Source organism: Zalophus californianus, chromosome 6 (genome assembly GCF_009762305.2).
Source record: "Zalophus californianus isolate mZalCal1 chromosome 6, mZalCal1.pri.v2, whole genome shotgun sequence".
Lineage (NCBI taxonomy): Eukaryota > Metazoa > Chordata > Mammalia > Carnivora > Otariidae > Zalophus > Zalophus californianus.
The window spans coordinates 74296319-74312142 of NC_045600.1; the positions used below are offsets into that span (position 1 = coordinate 74296319).

The window sequence follows — 15824 nt, forward strand, 5'->3', positions numbered from 1 at the left end:
GAAGTTGCCACACTAAACATAAAATCTAAGTAAAAAGTTTCCTTTCTATGCAGATGAGGGTCCAAGGTAGATCTCCTTAGCTCTCTTCCAAACAGATTTAAGCTCCTAAACTTCTTTATGTAGAAATTTTGGAGCCACGAATGTATTGTTTGAAGTTGTTTTGAACAAAAGATATTTGACATAAGCTCCAAAGAGCAGGTACTCTACATTTTTATTTATCATCTTTTTCCTATCTCCTAGAAGAGTACCTGGCAATAATATGTGCAAAATAAATGTTTATTGAATAAATAAGGGAGGAAGGAGATGAAGAAGAAAGAACAACTCATGCTTCCAAAGGAAGCAAGCCAATTCACAAGCCTGAATTGAGGAAAATAAACATATATCTCTTTACCAGGAAGAAGAAAAATAGTGTAAATATTTCTGTGTTTCTTACTGTCTCTGTCACTTCCACAGGTCAGACTAATGAGGACCTTGGAGACTACTAATATCTCTGGGTCTGTGAGTGAGTTTTGGGATATCCTTGGGATTTCCCTGTCACAGAGACATCCAGGTCCTCCTCTTTGTCATCTTCTCCCTCATCTACCTTCTGACTCTCATGGGGAACACATCCATCATCTGTGCCGTGTGTTCAAGCCGGAAACTCCACACACCCATGTACATCCTCCTGGCCAACTTCTCTTTCCTGAAGATCTGCTATGTCAGTTCTGATGTGCCTAAAATGTTGGCCAACATCATCTCCCAGACCAAGAGCATCTCCTATGCTGGCTGCCTGCTCCAGTTCTACTTCTTCTTTTCCATGTGTGCTGCTGAGGCCTTATTTCTCTCAGTGATGTCTTTTGATTGATTTCTTGCCATTTGTAGACCTTTGCGGTATCCCACCATAATGACCCACTGCTTATGTGCTTGGTTAGTGGTCTTCTGCTGGACAGGGGGCTTTCTCTGCTTACTGACTCCTTTGACTCTAATCTCTCAGGTGCCTTTCTGTGGTCCAAACACCATTGACCATTTTCTCTGTGATCTTGCACCTTTGCTGGCATTGTCCAGTGCTTCAGTATCTGGAATTACTCTGATCTGTGGTATCATTAGCTCTCTCATCATCTTTCTCCCCTTCCTGTACATCCTTGGCACTTACTTCTGTGTCCTGAGTGTGGTGATGCAAGTGGCCCCGGGCTCAGGAAGGCATAAGGCTTCTCTACTTGTGCCTCCCACCTTGCTGTGGCATGTCTGTTCTATGGCTCAGTCATGGTGATGTATGTTAGCCCAGGTCCTGGGGACTATCCTGGGATGCAGAAATTTGTGACCTTGTTCTATTCTTTGGCAACCCCATTCTTTAATCCCCTGATTTACAACTTCAGGAACAAAGATATGAAGGAGGTTCTGAAGAAAATTCTGAATGTGTTATTGCGGGAAATCTCTAAAGGATTCAAAAGTTGAATTTCATATACTGCATCATTAATGATTCAGGAGGATGGAATATAATGAAACAGATGAGATTACACTTTTTTCTCTTCATTTGACTTTATTTTCATATACTGGGAAGATGATTTTTTAAAATTCATCATACTCATGATTTAAATCTTAGGAAGTTGTTGCTGTTATGTTCCAGATATGTCTGTACCTTAGATAGACTTTATTTTGAAATACAACTTAATAAGATTTTCCTGTATTTCTCTATGACTCAGTTTCCAGTTTCTCTTTTGGTTTTCATTACATACTACTTGATGTATTTCAAGATTTCCAAATTCTGCTTTCATCAGAGCCAGTTTTGTTTTTTGTTTGTTTGTTTTTAGAGCATAGCAAATGTTGAATGTGTTGCAAACACATGCATAATTAACAAACAATCACACATAGTTAACCAGATTTAAAAAAAAAAAAAACCCTCAACATCAGGGACAGTTTTAAAGCACTGCTTTGGTATATTCCATAATTCCAAGTATAGTTTTGGACACCAACTAGGGTACTTAGTAAGGTTATATTGACTTGATTGACTCTCACATTTTGCTAATGCTTTCACTTTAGGAGGTAGGTCTAATCCTCCATATGCAGACACATGAAAGTTACTTAATACTCCACATAAGCCAAAGAACTATAGACTTTTGAGATCACTACCATCCAGGTCTGAGGTTCACTTACATTCATAGTTCTGTGTAAAATTCTGGATAAGCATTACCCAGAGGTAATTTTTATTCTCTAATTTCTTATTTTCTGGAGTAGTCATTTAACTTACAGTATTGCACCTCATGAGGATACCTTGTGCTATAATTTTCTTCTGGGATAACGGCAATACTGGCTTTACTTGAATCCTAGTCAAATATCTGCAACCTTCTGCTGGATATTTTTTTCATGAAAATATACTTCAAATGTCTGATCTGAATTTGATAAACTCTTTTTAAATTAGCTCTAGCTGTACTTATTTACCAATGGCTCCACTGATCTACAGCCTGAACCTAAAATCTTAACATTTATAATTCCTCAACTTCTCCTACCCAATCCTAATGTTGTTAAATTCTGTGGCATCTTCCCTGTGATCCTTTGTCATCCTCACTGATCATTTTTGTCCAGGTCCTAGCACTCCATACCTGTAAAGGCATAACTCAAACCTCCTTTCCATCAGTCCATCAGTGCTTATCTTCTCTCTACTTACACAGATTTGGGGGATAAATCCTAAATTCTTTTTTTGTTTTGTTTGGTGGGTACATGTCATTGTTAATTTGTTCAAACCCATAGAATGTACAACACCAAGAGTGAACCCTAATGTAAACTATGGACTCTGGGTGATGATTATATGTCAGTGTAGGTTCATCAGTTATAACAAATGTACCACTTTGGTGGGGGATGTTAATGGGAGAAGTAATGCATGTGTGGACTTAGGGGGCATATGGGAAATTGCTGTGAACCTAAAACAACTGCTCTAAAAAAATAAAGTTTCAAACAAATATTACACACACACATATTTATATTTATATTCTGCTCTGTGTTGGATCTGTGCTTATAGATCCTCATTTGTTACTCGTGGTTACAAGATGGCTGCTAAACGTCCAGGCATTTCCCCATTCCAGGTTGGGGGAATTTGAAACTGCTATTCCAAGTTCCAAGAAAGCAAAAGCCTCCTCAGAAACTCCCAGTTTGTGTCTCATTGACTAGAACTATGTCACATGACCAAACTAGCTGCAAGGAACCTAAAGAAGTGAATGTTTTTAGCTGGACTCATTGCTACTCTGAACAAATCAGGTTTCTTGTGCTAAGGAAAAGGTGGATGCACTTTGGGTGGGCAACAGCAGTCCCTGCCATAAGAGGGATCTGGAGAATTTCTCTAATCATCTTAGACTTAATGAAACTCAACAAGTGAAAACATGGACCTTTGACAAGTATAAAAAAGCTAAGGAAGAAAAGCACACAAATTTTCCAGAAGCTACTACATTTATAAATCTGACTAGAGGCTAATAAGACAGAACTGTTTGTTGACTAAGCACTTGAAATCAATTTTTGTTGATTATAATGAATGATATTTTTGTAAACAATTTACAACTAAATTTGAATATAATGAGCTTTTCTGATGATGATCATAATAATATTGAGCTAGCATTTGACCATAAAAGGGCACTTATGAGTTCAATGGTGAGGAAAACATTTCAAGAGAAAAGGCTCAAGAGAAAAAACTGTTTTGAGTCCTAATTTTCTGTGAACAGTTTTCCAAATGGCATCACTAACTAATTTAACCGTCTTCCTGCAAGGAATATATAAATAATTATTTTCAGTCTGTTGATTGGAAAGGAGTCGGTTGAATCACAGAGACCACAGATACTGTCAGCCTATCTAGAGGCAATGAATCAACCCACCCGTCATTCATTTTGAGGCTTTATGAAATGTGTCCCTAGAAATGGAACAGGATAGAATAGGATAGAAATTCATTATTTGTGATAAGGGTGGTATTGTTCTAAGAAGCTTCTGTTTCAGTTGTATATGAATGTGTGTATTGAGCACAATGTCGGATGAATTTATTTCTTTGGGTTGTGGTCAAAAGTTTGACCATTGTCTTGGCAGTTTCAGAACACCCAAAAGCAGCCATTAGCATAGGTCGCGAAAAAGAAAACCTAGCCTTAAAAACAGCACAAGAACTCAGAACGAGAAAAGAACCCAAGAAAATTAAAGTCAAATGTGGAATAATGAGGCTTTAGACCTGTGGAATGCACAGAAACAGGAATAGTAGTAACAGATGACTGTAAAAAGTGGCAAATCTTTATCCTGTTATAATGATCTTAATGCATGGTGAGTTGGAGAAGATAAGACACTTGAGAACAAGAAAAAAAACCAAGTGGCACCAAAGAAGAGAACAATACCAATGTGAAAGGACTTCTGAAAAGTCTGAAGACTGTGATTTGAGCAGCCACCTATGGGAGGTGCCACCCTAGAGAGAAAGGATTAGCAATTAGACAAGATTATGCTAGCAAAAGTTGCATGTGATTAGTCATGTCCAAATTCTTTAGTTTGTATGTAATTCAAAGTTCCTCTCAACATCTTCAAACTAGAACCTTATTAAATATATGTCCCATTACTCCTGTTGACTCACTTTCCGTAATTAACGTAGTACAGTCTTAATTTTACAATTTGAGCTCAAAATTGTTTTACTAATAACTTGCCCATTTTTAGACACTAGTCATGCTGTCCTTAAAAATTTTCTTGCCCATTATAGCTCATCATAATATTCTTTTCTAAATTCATAGCATTTTTGAAATTTGCCAGATATTTACTCATAATTGGACTGCCTTTTGGGTATTTGTTGCAGCATCATTTGTGTTATTTTTTTTTTACTTTCCTACCAGTTATATTGTAAGTTTCCTGAAGGCAGGGAATATAAGTTATACTATCTTTTCACTGTTCCAGAATGGCTTCTTCTATAGTAGAAACTCAAATAATTGTTTATTTCATTAACAAGCCCATTCAACAAATGTTTATTGAGTTCCTCCTGTGTGTCAGGCATTTCTCTGGGCATTGAGGGTATAGTAATGATATCTAGCTCTCATGAAGTTCATGTTCTAGTACAAGGAGCCAGAAATAAAGATATAGGAAAAGAAGTGTATAGAATACAATATATTTCTTTTAATTAATTTATTTAAGTAATCTCTGCACCCAACGTGGGTCTCGAACTCATGACCCTAAGGTCAGGAGTCACATGCTCCACTGACTGAGCCAGCCAGGTGCCCCTAGAATAGAATATAGTTCTGATGATGATAAATACTTTGAAGAAAAATAAAGCAGGTGAAGGGAACAGATAATGGGAGTGGGGGGTGCTTTTTTAAATAGTATAGTCTGGGAAGACTTCTTTTAATCTGAATTTTGAGAAGAGCCCCAAATGAAGTAAAGCGGTTCTGTTTTGGCTATTTCATATTTTAGGTGAGCCAAAAAGCTAGACAATTGAGTGTGGGAACATTATAATAAGCATAATTAGAGAACCAAATTAAAATAGTTGCATTAAGCCATCAAAAAAATGAAATCTTGCTATTTGCAAGACGTGGATGGAATTAGAGGGTGTTATGCTAAGCAAAATAAGTCAATCAGAGAAAGACAAGTATCATATGATTTCACTGATATGAGGAATTTGAGCAACAAGACAGAGGATCATAGGGGAAGGGAAGGAAAAATGAAACAAGACAAAACCAGAGAGGGAGACAAACCATAAGAGACTCTTAATCTCAGGAAACAAACCGAGGGTTGCTAGAGTGGAGGGGGGTGGGAGGGATGGGGTGGCTGGGTGATGGACACTGGGAGGATATGTACTGTGGTGAGCGCTGTGAGTTGTGTGAGACTGATGAATCACAGACCTGTACCCCTGAAACAAATAACACATTATATGTTAATTATAATAAAATAAAGTAGTTGCATTAAGGAAGGCAAGAAGATTTTGGCTCAAAAGAATACTTGGAGATATACAGTTGAAAAGTATGACAGGCTCAAGACTGTTTTGAATCTCCATGTACTGTATGAATTGAAGATGTGTCAGACCACATAATTATCTTACATGGATGTGATAAGAAGAAAGACACCACCTGGGGGAAGGACAAGCCAGTGCAGTACTTTGATAATCCTGAAAAATATGTCCTTGGAACACAAATGACCTTTATTGGCATTAAGAAGGTAGAAATGACAGGCTTTATAACTTATCTCAAAAAAGAGCTAACATTAATTACGTCAATTGCCTTTTTTGTTAAAAGATGGAAATCTCTCTTATAATTTTTAAATTATGTGTCTCATATTTAAATTGATCTCATAGACAAAGTTAGATTTGCTTAGTAATACCTACGTTTTCAGCAAAGGCAGTTATTTCCATATGGAAACCTAGAAGGAATTAAAATATAAAAAAATATATATGTAGTTATTAAATATACCAGGGGAATCTACTTTATTGTCTCATAACAGAGTAAGACTAACCTGCATTTGAATTATACACATTAGCCAGAATTTCTCATCCTGTGTCAAGACAAGTGCTAATATTGGTCCACTGAAATAAAAGATAGGAATGTACACTTAAAAATTGATGAATAAACATCCAAGTGGAGGTTCAGGTAGGCCACTGGATATGCAATTCTGGAGGTATGAAATGAAGTTGAGAGTGGAGATAAAAACCTGAGAATTATAAACATATTAATGGTATTTAAAGCTATTAGATTCTTTGAGATCAGTCTAAATCAGTCTAATCTAATAAGATATAATGTGAGCCACAAATGTGAGCCACATATATAATTTTAAATATTCTACTAGCCATGTTAATAATGGTAAAAAGAAATAGGTGAAATTACTTTTAGTAAAATATTTTATTTGACTCAGTTGATCCAAAATAGTATCATTTCAACATGTACTCAACATAAACATTATTAATGAGATATTTACATTCTTTTATTATATTAAGTCTTCAAAATCTGTATGTAATTTTATACTTATCACACTTCTCAATTAGAACTGGTCACATTTCTTTTTTTTCTTCAAATTTTTATTTAAATTCTAGTCAGTGAATATACAGTATAATATTGGTTTCAGGAGTAGAATTTAGTGATTCCTTGGTACAACTAAATTTGAATAATTCTACTTATCCCTCTAGGCAAAGAAACTATATTCTGAAAAAATAAAGACATTTCAGTTATTTGTTTAACCTCAACATTTTTAGGTTTTATATTTAGTCCTCAGACTTCTCTAAATGTACCTGCACTATACAACACAATAGCCATGACTCACATGTGGCTACTGAGCGCTTGAAATGTGACCAGTTGTTGTAGCCACTCTGGAAAATAGTATGGAGTTTCCTCAAAAAGTTATAAATAGGACTACCCTACAATCCGTCAATTGCACTACTAGGTATTTGCCCAAAGGATACAAAAATACAGATTCAAAGGGGCACATGTACCCCAACGTTCACAGGTTTTCCTCATTTTAATCCTGATTTGGTGGCAGAAGAACCTCCTGAGTACACTATGTCATGGAAGTAGTGCTCTCACACATCCATGAACCACATCCTAGGATGGGTCTTTCCTAATTGTATCTTCAGCTTCATTGTCCTAATGTGTTGCAGAACAATAATCAGAAGCTCCTTCAGAAGCTGGATGAAATTTTCTTCTCAGACACTGCTTTTTAAATGAGAGTAGGGGGTGGGTGTGAGGGCCAGTCAGTCATAGAGCAATTTTTATGTATAATCCAATTTATAGCCATTCAAAATCAGTCATAGAGCAATTTTCATGTATAATCCAATTTACATAGCCATTCAAAATCCAGAATTTATGTGTGTGTGTGTGTGTGTGTGTGTGTGTGTGTGTGTGTGTATGCACAGAAAAACATCTAGAAATATACCCACCAAACTGAAGACATTCCTAAAGAGACAGGTGTGTGCAAGTATGGAGATATGCAGATTATCATTATTTTGTACTATTTGGTCTTTTACACTGAAAATTTATTCATTGTAAAATGTATTACTTGTGTAATTAAAAAGAATATAGGGAAAGCAGAATATTATTCATCTCAATGTAGCTAAGCAAGCCTGGTTATTGAAAATTCTATGTATATAACATTTAGACAAAACAAAAAATATTTTATTTTAAAATATGAATATCTTCTTCAGATACTATGAAAACCTAGATATAAAAATCTCATTTATTTGGTTAATTGTGGCCCATTTACCCCCAGGCAAAAAAAAAATTCTGGCTCAAAGTAAAAGAATAAGTGAAGAATCTTCCTTATCCACTCTTCACCAGTTTTAAGAAAGGTGAGTGGGCAGCATTAAATTTCACTGTAGCTAATGAGTTTTTCCTAGAAGGTGGGTGATTTTTTTCCCCCTTCAGTTGAACTTCTATTTCTCAGAATTGTAGATAATGCAGCAATAACTTATCAGAATCAGAGTATGTTCTACCAGCACTCATCATGAGATAGATAAGCCCTCAACTACCCATAGGGAAGTTTATTTCCCCTTTCTCATCCAGCTTCCACTTCATTGCTATTACATATGGGTCATTTAATTAAGTCCTACCTTGTGTAACTTCTAGAGGGAACATGGCCCAGGGATATCATAGGGAGTCCAAATAAATGGGTTGTTAGAGTTGGCATTTTTCTTTTATTTTGGCTGCCTAGTATCTCAATCCTTTTTTATGGCTGGGAGAATCACAATATTAGCAGGCTTGGAGCTTATCTTTGCATAATTGGATTTTCTTATTGTCAGGTATTAGCTCTTCCAGTCTTTCCTGTAGCTACAGCCCAGGAACGGACTCTTGGTTCCACCAAGCCGATACAGCTACAGCAGATTTTGATTCAGGGGTTAGTGATACAAGACGCAGAAGTGGGGTTGGGGGCAGCAATGTTGAAATATTGGCATTAAAAATAGCAATGAAGCAGGTAGTGCAGTTATTGCAGGAAAGACAAGCTCCTAGCACAGAATTGTCAGTGGTTGAAGCTGTGGCTTCTGCTGGCCCATGGCAGCAGGTGTGGCTCTCGTGGTGTTGATTTTTCATCAGACCAGTTCTGCAGAATAATTTGCACATTGGTCTGAAGCTGAGCCCCAACTCTGGCTTTTTAGCTTTCATTGATTCTGTGAAATTCTTGATATCCCATCAATAAATCTTTTCCATTGTCATGCTTAATCAGTGAGAGTCAGCTTCTGTTGTATGCAAGTAAGAACCCTGTTATAATTACATAAGACTAGAGTTACCTCTGGCAGATGTAGTCCCAGTAATCTGCCATGGACAAGGAAAAACTAACTCTTCAGTATTGTAGGTTGTCATGAATTTTCCTGCAGTAGTCTAGGAAGTTTGTCATTTAGCATATTCTCTTACAGAAAATATCCCCAAAGCCAAAATAACTTGGGGGAAGACTTTAAGATATATTTTTACATGGAAAACTAAACTGAGGTCTGGTCTGGGTTGGATGTTGTCAGTCAAATCATTAGCTTTTTTTCCAACATGTAGGAGACAACTTCACAAACCACTCCTTCCCCCAGAAAAGGAAATTTTGCGCCCTGGTCTAAAATATGAATATTTCCAAGTAGAGGCAGATGATCAGGCCAAGTCAAAATTTTATATTAAGTGCTGATGGCCTGTAAAGTATCTTATACTTTGTTTGACAGTCTGTTCCCTGGTTTCTCATGTCTATTTTCTGCACCAGTAAATGTTTCTCTACCCAAAGCTTAGAAGGTGCTGAAACCCAGGTCTGGGTAAGGAATACTTAATGATTTGGCATATGTGAATGTGTGCATGCTTTTCTATGTATCCTCTTCAAAACTGGACTAAGAGTTTTCTGTAAGAAGCAACCATATCATTTCCCATTTTCATTTGTTGCATACCCTGGACACTTTACCAATGCTTGGTAATAAAGTGAACACAAATGAAAAAACACTACTGTTTCAGTGACAGATACTGGGTCCTTGATCTTATAAATAAAGCAATTGAATTTTTGTTAGTGCAATGAGTAGATGATATATTTCATTATAGAAAAATCTGTAATTGGAAAGGAAAAAATAGTGATAAATTTGAAACACAAAAAATAGTAGTAGGATAAAAGCCAAGATACAAGTGTTAGCTTTGTACATATCAACTTGATTACATTAGCTGTCAGACTTCAAAAAATGACCAAAACAGAGAAATGACACACTGATGAATGAAAACTGTACATAACTTTCCACAATAGACCTTTAAGACTGTGGGTATTTGCTTTTGAGACAGGATAAGGGTTCTTTGTGTGTAACGAGTCACACTTTCATGAGAGTAAGGAATCAAACACTCAAATATGCCCAGAAGATAGTTTTCTCCCCTCTGTGGGAGAAATTCGGTATTCCTGAGAGAATGATAGGAAAATTTATATCATTTCTCTGTATTTTTAGAAATTTCATTTGATGGTGCTCCCAGGACTTTCTTGAGTGCATCTTTCATATCTTTGTTCCGAAGGCTGTAAATCAGAGGATTAAAGAATGGGGTTGCCATGCAGTAAAACAAGGTCACAAATTTCTGTGTCCCAGGATGGCTCCTGGAGCCTGGACTCACATACATCACCATGACTGAGCCGTAGAATAGGGAAACCACCAAGAAATGTGAGGCACATGTGGAAAAAGCTTTGTTCCTACTTGAGACAGCTGGGACCCAAAGGACGGCACACAAAACTAAGGTATAGGACCCAAGGATGTAGAGGAAGGTGATGGAGATAATAAGAGAGCTTACAGTAGCACAAGTTAGAGTAGTTTTGGGAACTGGAGCACAGGACAGAGCCAGCAGTGGTCCTAGGTCACAGAAAAAATGGTCAATGATGTTAGGGCCACAGAAGGGCACCCGGGACATAAGAATTGCAGGTATCAGTATGGATAGAAAGCCACCTACCCAGCAGGAAACCACTAATTGGGCACATAGATGGTGAGTCATGATGGTGGGGTAATGTAGAGGTCGACAGATAGCAAGGAACCGATCAAAGGACATTGCAGACAGAAAGTAGCCCTCAGTGGCACACATGGAGAAGAAGAAGTAGAACTGGAGCAGGCAACCAGCAAAGGAGATGCTCTTGGTCTGGGAGATGATGTTGGTCAACATTTTGGGCACATCAGAACTGACATAGCAGATCTCCAGGAAAGAGAAGTTGGCCAGGAGAATGTACATGGGTGTGTGGAGTTTCCGGCTTGACCACACGGTACAGATGATGGATGTGTTCCCCATGAGAGTCAGAAGGTAGATGAGGGAGAAGATGACAAAGAGGAGGATCTGGATTTCCCTGCGGCATGGGAAGCCCAGGAGAATGAACTCAGTCACAGACCCAGAGTTATTGCTGGCTTCTGAGATGTTCATTCTCCTAATCTATGGAGGGAATGAGCAATAAGGATCATTATATTAGTCATTTTCCATCTCTTTAAGAGTTATTTTTATTTCTTCTGACTCCTATATTCTCCTTTAATGCACTTTTGTGAAAAGGCTCTATAGGGTTCTGAATTCAATAATTCCGTTCCCAGGACCTGGCTTAGTCCAGTGAGATCAGGATTCTGGGAGAACCTGGTATGCTACCACAGCCCCCACTCAGTCTTCATTTTCACAGTATAAATTTCACTGGCATCATGTAACAGCAAGTCCAAACAGTTTTTCTCCATTTGCATTTAAATTAATTCTTTTTTGATATATATATTTTCATAATATACATACTCATATCCTTATATTTCTTCTTGCTGAAAAGAAAATTTTGTATTTTGGAAAATTTTAAGGAAAATCCAAGTTTCAATATAATCTGAAATTGAACTAGGTCAGTACAAAAAGGGCATCTTACTATGTTGTCAGTAACATAATATTGTCAGATCTGTCCTGAATAATTCTGTTGACTGAAGCAGGGTGCTGAAGACACTGCCACAAATTCCATTTTAGCAAGTACCTATTAGTGCTTTTTTTAAGTTTTTTGTTCTAATTCCAGTTAGTTAACATACCTATTAGCTTCTTATACCTGTATTTAACTTCTACTTGCTGAGCAACAGCTATTTTGATACCAAGAGGACCCAAGTTGGCTTCACTCCTTTATTAGGAGATCCTGGTTCTCAAATAGAAAAATAGCTGGAGGCAGATGGAAGAACATGTTTCTCAGCTCAGATGCCTCATCATCTTGTTACTACATGGTGATGAATTGTCTTATGTAAAAAGACAATAAAAAAGGAACAAAAGCATGTATTTAATTCTAAAACTGTGAGAGAAACACACCAGTGTAGAATGTTAGTGTCAGAAGGGATCTCACAGATTATCAAGCTCAATTTCCTCATATCACAGAAAGTGAAACCAGAGAGGTTAGACTGATCCAAGATCAGCTGACTTTTGATGGAAGAAACACATCTAAAACTTAGGTGTTTGAACATTAGTTCAGACCTTTTCCCATAAACTTGGTTATTGTGGACCCTATTTTTCTCATATGGCTGCAAAAGTATATTGTACATGTATTATAGCTTTCCCTTCTTTGAACCAGATTCCCAATATTATAAATAATGAAAAAGGACTTTAATAAGGCTACAAGCCAAAGCTGGAAATCACTATCTTAAATCCTCCATTCCTCTTTGGTCTGCACTCTGTCCTAATTCTTGAAATCTTTTATGACATGAACCCACTTTGGGACACTTTCTTTAAAACACATTTGACTTCTAAAATAGTAAGTGTAACAACAACCACTGCCATGCATTAAATATTTATTGTGACAGTCACTTAATGTTCATTATCTCATTAAATTCTGCTCTCTCCTCTCCAGTTCTAGAGCCTTAAAACAAACAAGCACTTTCACATTTCTAAATGTAGCATTGAATTTTATTGTCCCTCTGAGTATGTTGATTCTAGAACCCAACCTTTTTTTCTACATGGCTGTCAGCTGTGTATATATTAGCTGTATTTCCTTATTGTTTTTGATGCAATTTGTTCACATGAGACTTGCCTATATCAAATTTACACTTGTGTATGTGGAGGATTAGCCTCAGGAAGGCTGTGTTAAGAACTGAGGCTGTATACAATAGGGAAGATTATTTATATATTTCTCATACTCTCTCTCAATAGTTTACATCAGGTATTTCAGCTAAGATGGTGAGGCAGGTATCTTCCAGGATAGCAGTTTCCACTAAATACCAAAGGGAGACCAAATATGAAAAGATTAATGCGATCCTTCAGAGAGCAAATATGGCATACAAACAGACTGGTGAACTGAAATGGGAAAAACTATAAACCATAACTCCAAGATTGTGGGCTCACTGAAGGAGGCTGTGGGCTGGAAATTCAGTGATCGTAAGGGATGGTATGATGCTTTAACCCAGAACTAGACAAACTAAATTTTCTGTATTTGAAATTTAACTTAAGTATATAATATGTGCCCCCACACTCTTTAGTGTGACCATAATTTTACTTATACAGTGAAACTGACAATGGTGGGTAAGACTGCATATAAATAGGGCAAAGAAACGTCATAAGAACAAGAGTGTAAGGAAGGTGTGTTTCAGGGTGGTTTTATTTGAAATAGAATTACTCCTTTCACTCTTGGTTAGAATCAGTGTAAACTCACCTCACAATTAAGGAAAGAGTAAGGAGTCCTTGAGAAGCTGCCTTTGATATTTTGAGGGTGGCTCTTAAATGAATGGTTGTGAAACAAAGTTTGAGGGAAGAGGAAAAAGAAAAAGAAAGAAGGTTTTCTTTCAAATTCTTATCTGTAATAAAACTTGGAACTACTGTGAATGCTCTTCCTTCCTTTCTCAGTTCAGGAGCAGACATCTTCGTCTTTGAGAATCCCTCTATTCCTGCCTCATGTTCTAAGTCCTTCTCTCCCTGCCTTGGGTCATTGTAGGATTTATTTGGGACTATATGTTGATTTTCCCTTTCTCTGCAGATATAGGCATTCTTAAATCTTAATTATACTTAATGAAAATAAATATCCACTACTTACAAATACTTGATCTCCTCTGAAGTGATATGAAGCCCACTGCCTTCTGTCATCCTTTTATCTGGACGATAATGCAAAGTAGAAGTGGCAGCTCACATTTTCCCTATGAGATTTTTAAACAAATATATTCTGAATAGACATTTGAGATGCCCTGCAGGGAAGAATGAAGGCTCTGTTAAAAAAATTATTTTATATACTTTCTCTAAAATATAAAATATATTTATAGATAAAAATACAAAAGAAAATTCAAAGCCCTTTTTTCGGTAGCAATATTACAGTTTTTTTCTGTAGCAATATTTTCTGTAGCAGTCGAGGGGTTCACGTTTGTACCCTCTTAGAGGGCCGAGGTATGCAGGATTTTGGATTCCTCATGGCACACTCTCACAGTTTGAGCCTCACAAAGGCGTCTCTTTAGCTGTTACACAGAAAGGAGTAGACTGTCAGGAAACTCTCCATTCGTTTTATTATGCATCTCTTTCTGGCCACATATGGTCCCTGGAGGCCTCCCCTCAGGAGCAGCAGGGACGATCACAGTGCATCAATCAATTCCCAAGTGGGTTTTACTTCCAGTGATGAGTTTAAAGGTGGAAGGGCCTCCCTGAATCCATTAGTGAGACTGTCACCTAATAATGGCCCTTCTGGTTTGCTGCTCACCTGACACCTCCACACTAGTTCTGGATTTTAAAAACCAGCCTCATAGTGGATGTCAGCAGTTGTCTCAAAGCTCCTGGAGTTCCCTTTCCCTCCTACGTGTTTCTTCAGATGACATTTAAGTTCACTTTAACAAATCCCCAAATCCTGAATATCTCCTCAGTCATCCACTAGAAGAAACTTCCTTGCCCATCTTTATCACTGAGTGTAGTGCTGTTAGAATTTGTCTCTACTCCCCCTGCAGCCTAATGGCAACAGGAACTGAAGCCCACTGGAACCATCCAGTGGCTTTCAGGCTTTGACAGTAGGAAAACCTGGAGTTTCACTTAACATTCAGAGGCTCCTCTTATGGCCTCAGCCCTGAGGATTCTATGTCTCTTTAGATTTTAAAATTATCTTCCTCCTGTCCCAGTGGATATAAACACTCTCTCTAGCTTTATATTATGCCTAGATGATAGTTTTAGTACCTGCTATGTGCTGATTATTGTGTCAACAGATTTCACATGCATTCTCTAATATATAATACTCATAAAATTCTTTGGAAGACAGTCTTACCACTTAAAATGATTAAACAGAAACCCACAGAGTATAAGAGTTTATATTTGGTTGTAATTCAACTTGGTTTATTCCCTTTCCACAAATAGGATGCCTGTAGTGAAAAATTATATTTAATATGCCTATAGCTTCAAACTGTTACTCTTTCTTAGTCACTGTTATGCTTTTTAGCCACCCTGGAAAACTGCTATTAACATTATTATTATTGGGGTACCTAGGTGGCTCAGTCAGTTAAGTGTCTGACTCTTGGTTTCTGCTCAGGTCATGATCTCATGGGTCATGGGATCATCAATCTCAGTGCTCAGTAGGGGGTCTGCTTGAAGATTCTCTCGCTCTGGCCTTCACCCCACTTGCTCATGTGTGTGCTCGCTCTCTATCTAAAATAAATGTCTTTTAAAAAATTATTATTTTTTGCTTCTTTTCTTTTAAAAATATTTTTACTTCAAACAGTAACTTGACCAGATTGTTCAGACGCTGCCGTCTATGGTTTAACTTGCAGTTTATCTTGGTGTAATGAATTTCATTGAAAAATGAGTGCCCATTGTGAACAAAGATTTATTCAAAACAATCATTGCCCACAGAGAGCTTTTAGGGTAATGAGCTACTTTGGCAAAAGTTCCAGCAAGGAACCCTGTGCAAGGGGAACACTTTATATCCTTTTCACTCTTTGCTGGTTAAGCAGATACATGGTAGTCCTACACTGACAATGAGGTACA

The 15824-nt window shown here is 37.3% G+C and overlaps 1 protein-coding gene and 1 pseudogene across 1 annotated transcript; one reads left to right on the plus strand and one right to left on the minus strand.

The window, feature by feature from the left end:
* The first annotated feature begins 462 nt into the window (after positions 1–462).
* Positions 463–1434, plus strand: LOC113910028 (annotated as a pseudogene).
* Positions 1435–10334: 8900 nt separating this feature from the next.
* Positions 10335–11303, minus strand: LOC113909860 (olfactory receptor 11G2-like). The gene has a single exon (XM_027571481.1). It carries the CDS (start codon positions 11301–11303, stop codon positions 10335–10337), a length of 969 nt encoding a protein of 322 aa, XP_027427282.1.
* Positions 11304–15824: the final 4521 nt, after the last annotated feature.

Bases quoted from the DNA above. Each gene is read 5' to 3' on its own strand.
- LOC113909860 (XM_027571481.1), bottom strand. From the start codon at position 11,303: ATGAACATCTCAGAAGCCAGCAATAACTCTGGGTCTGTGACTGAGTTC.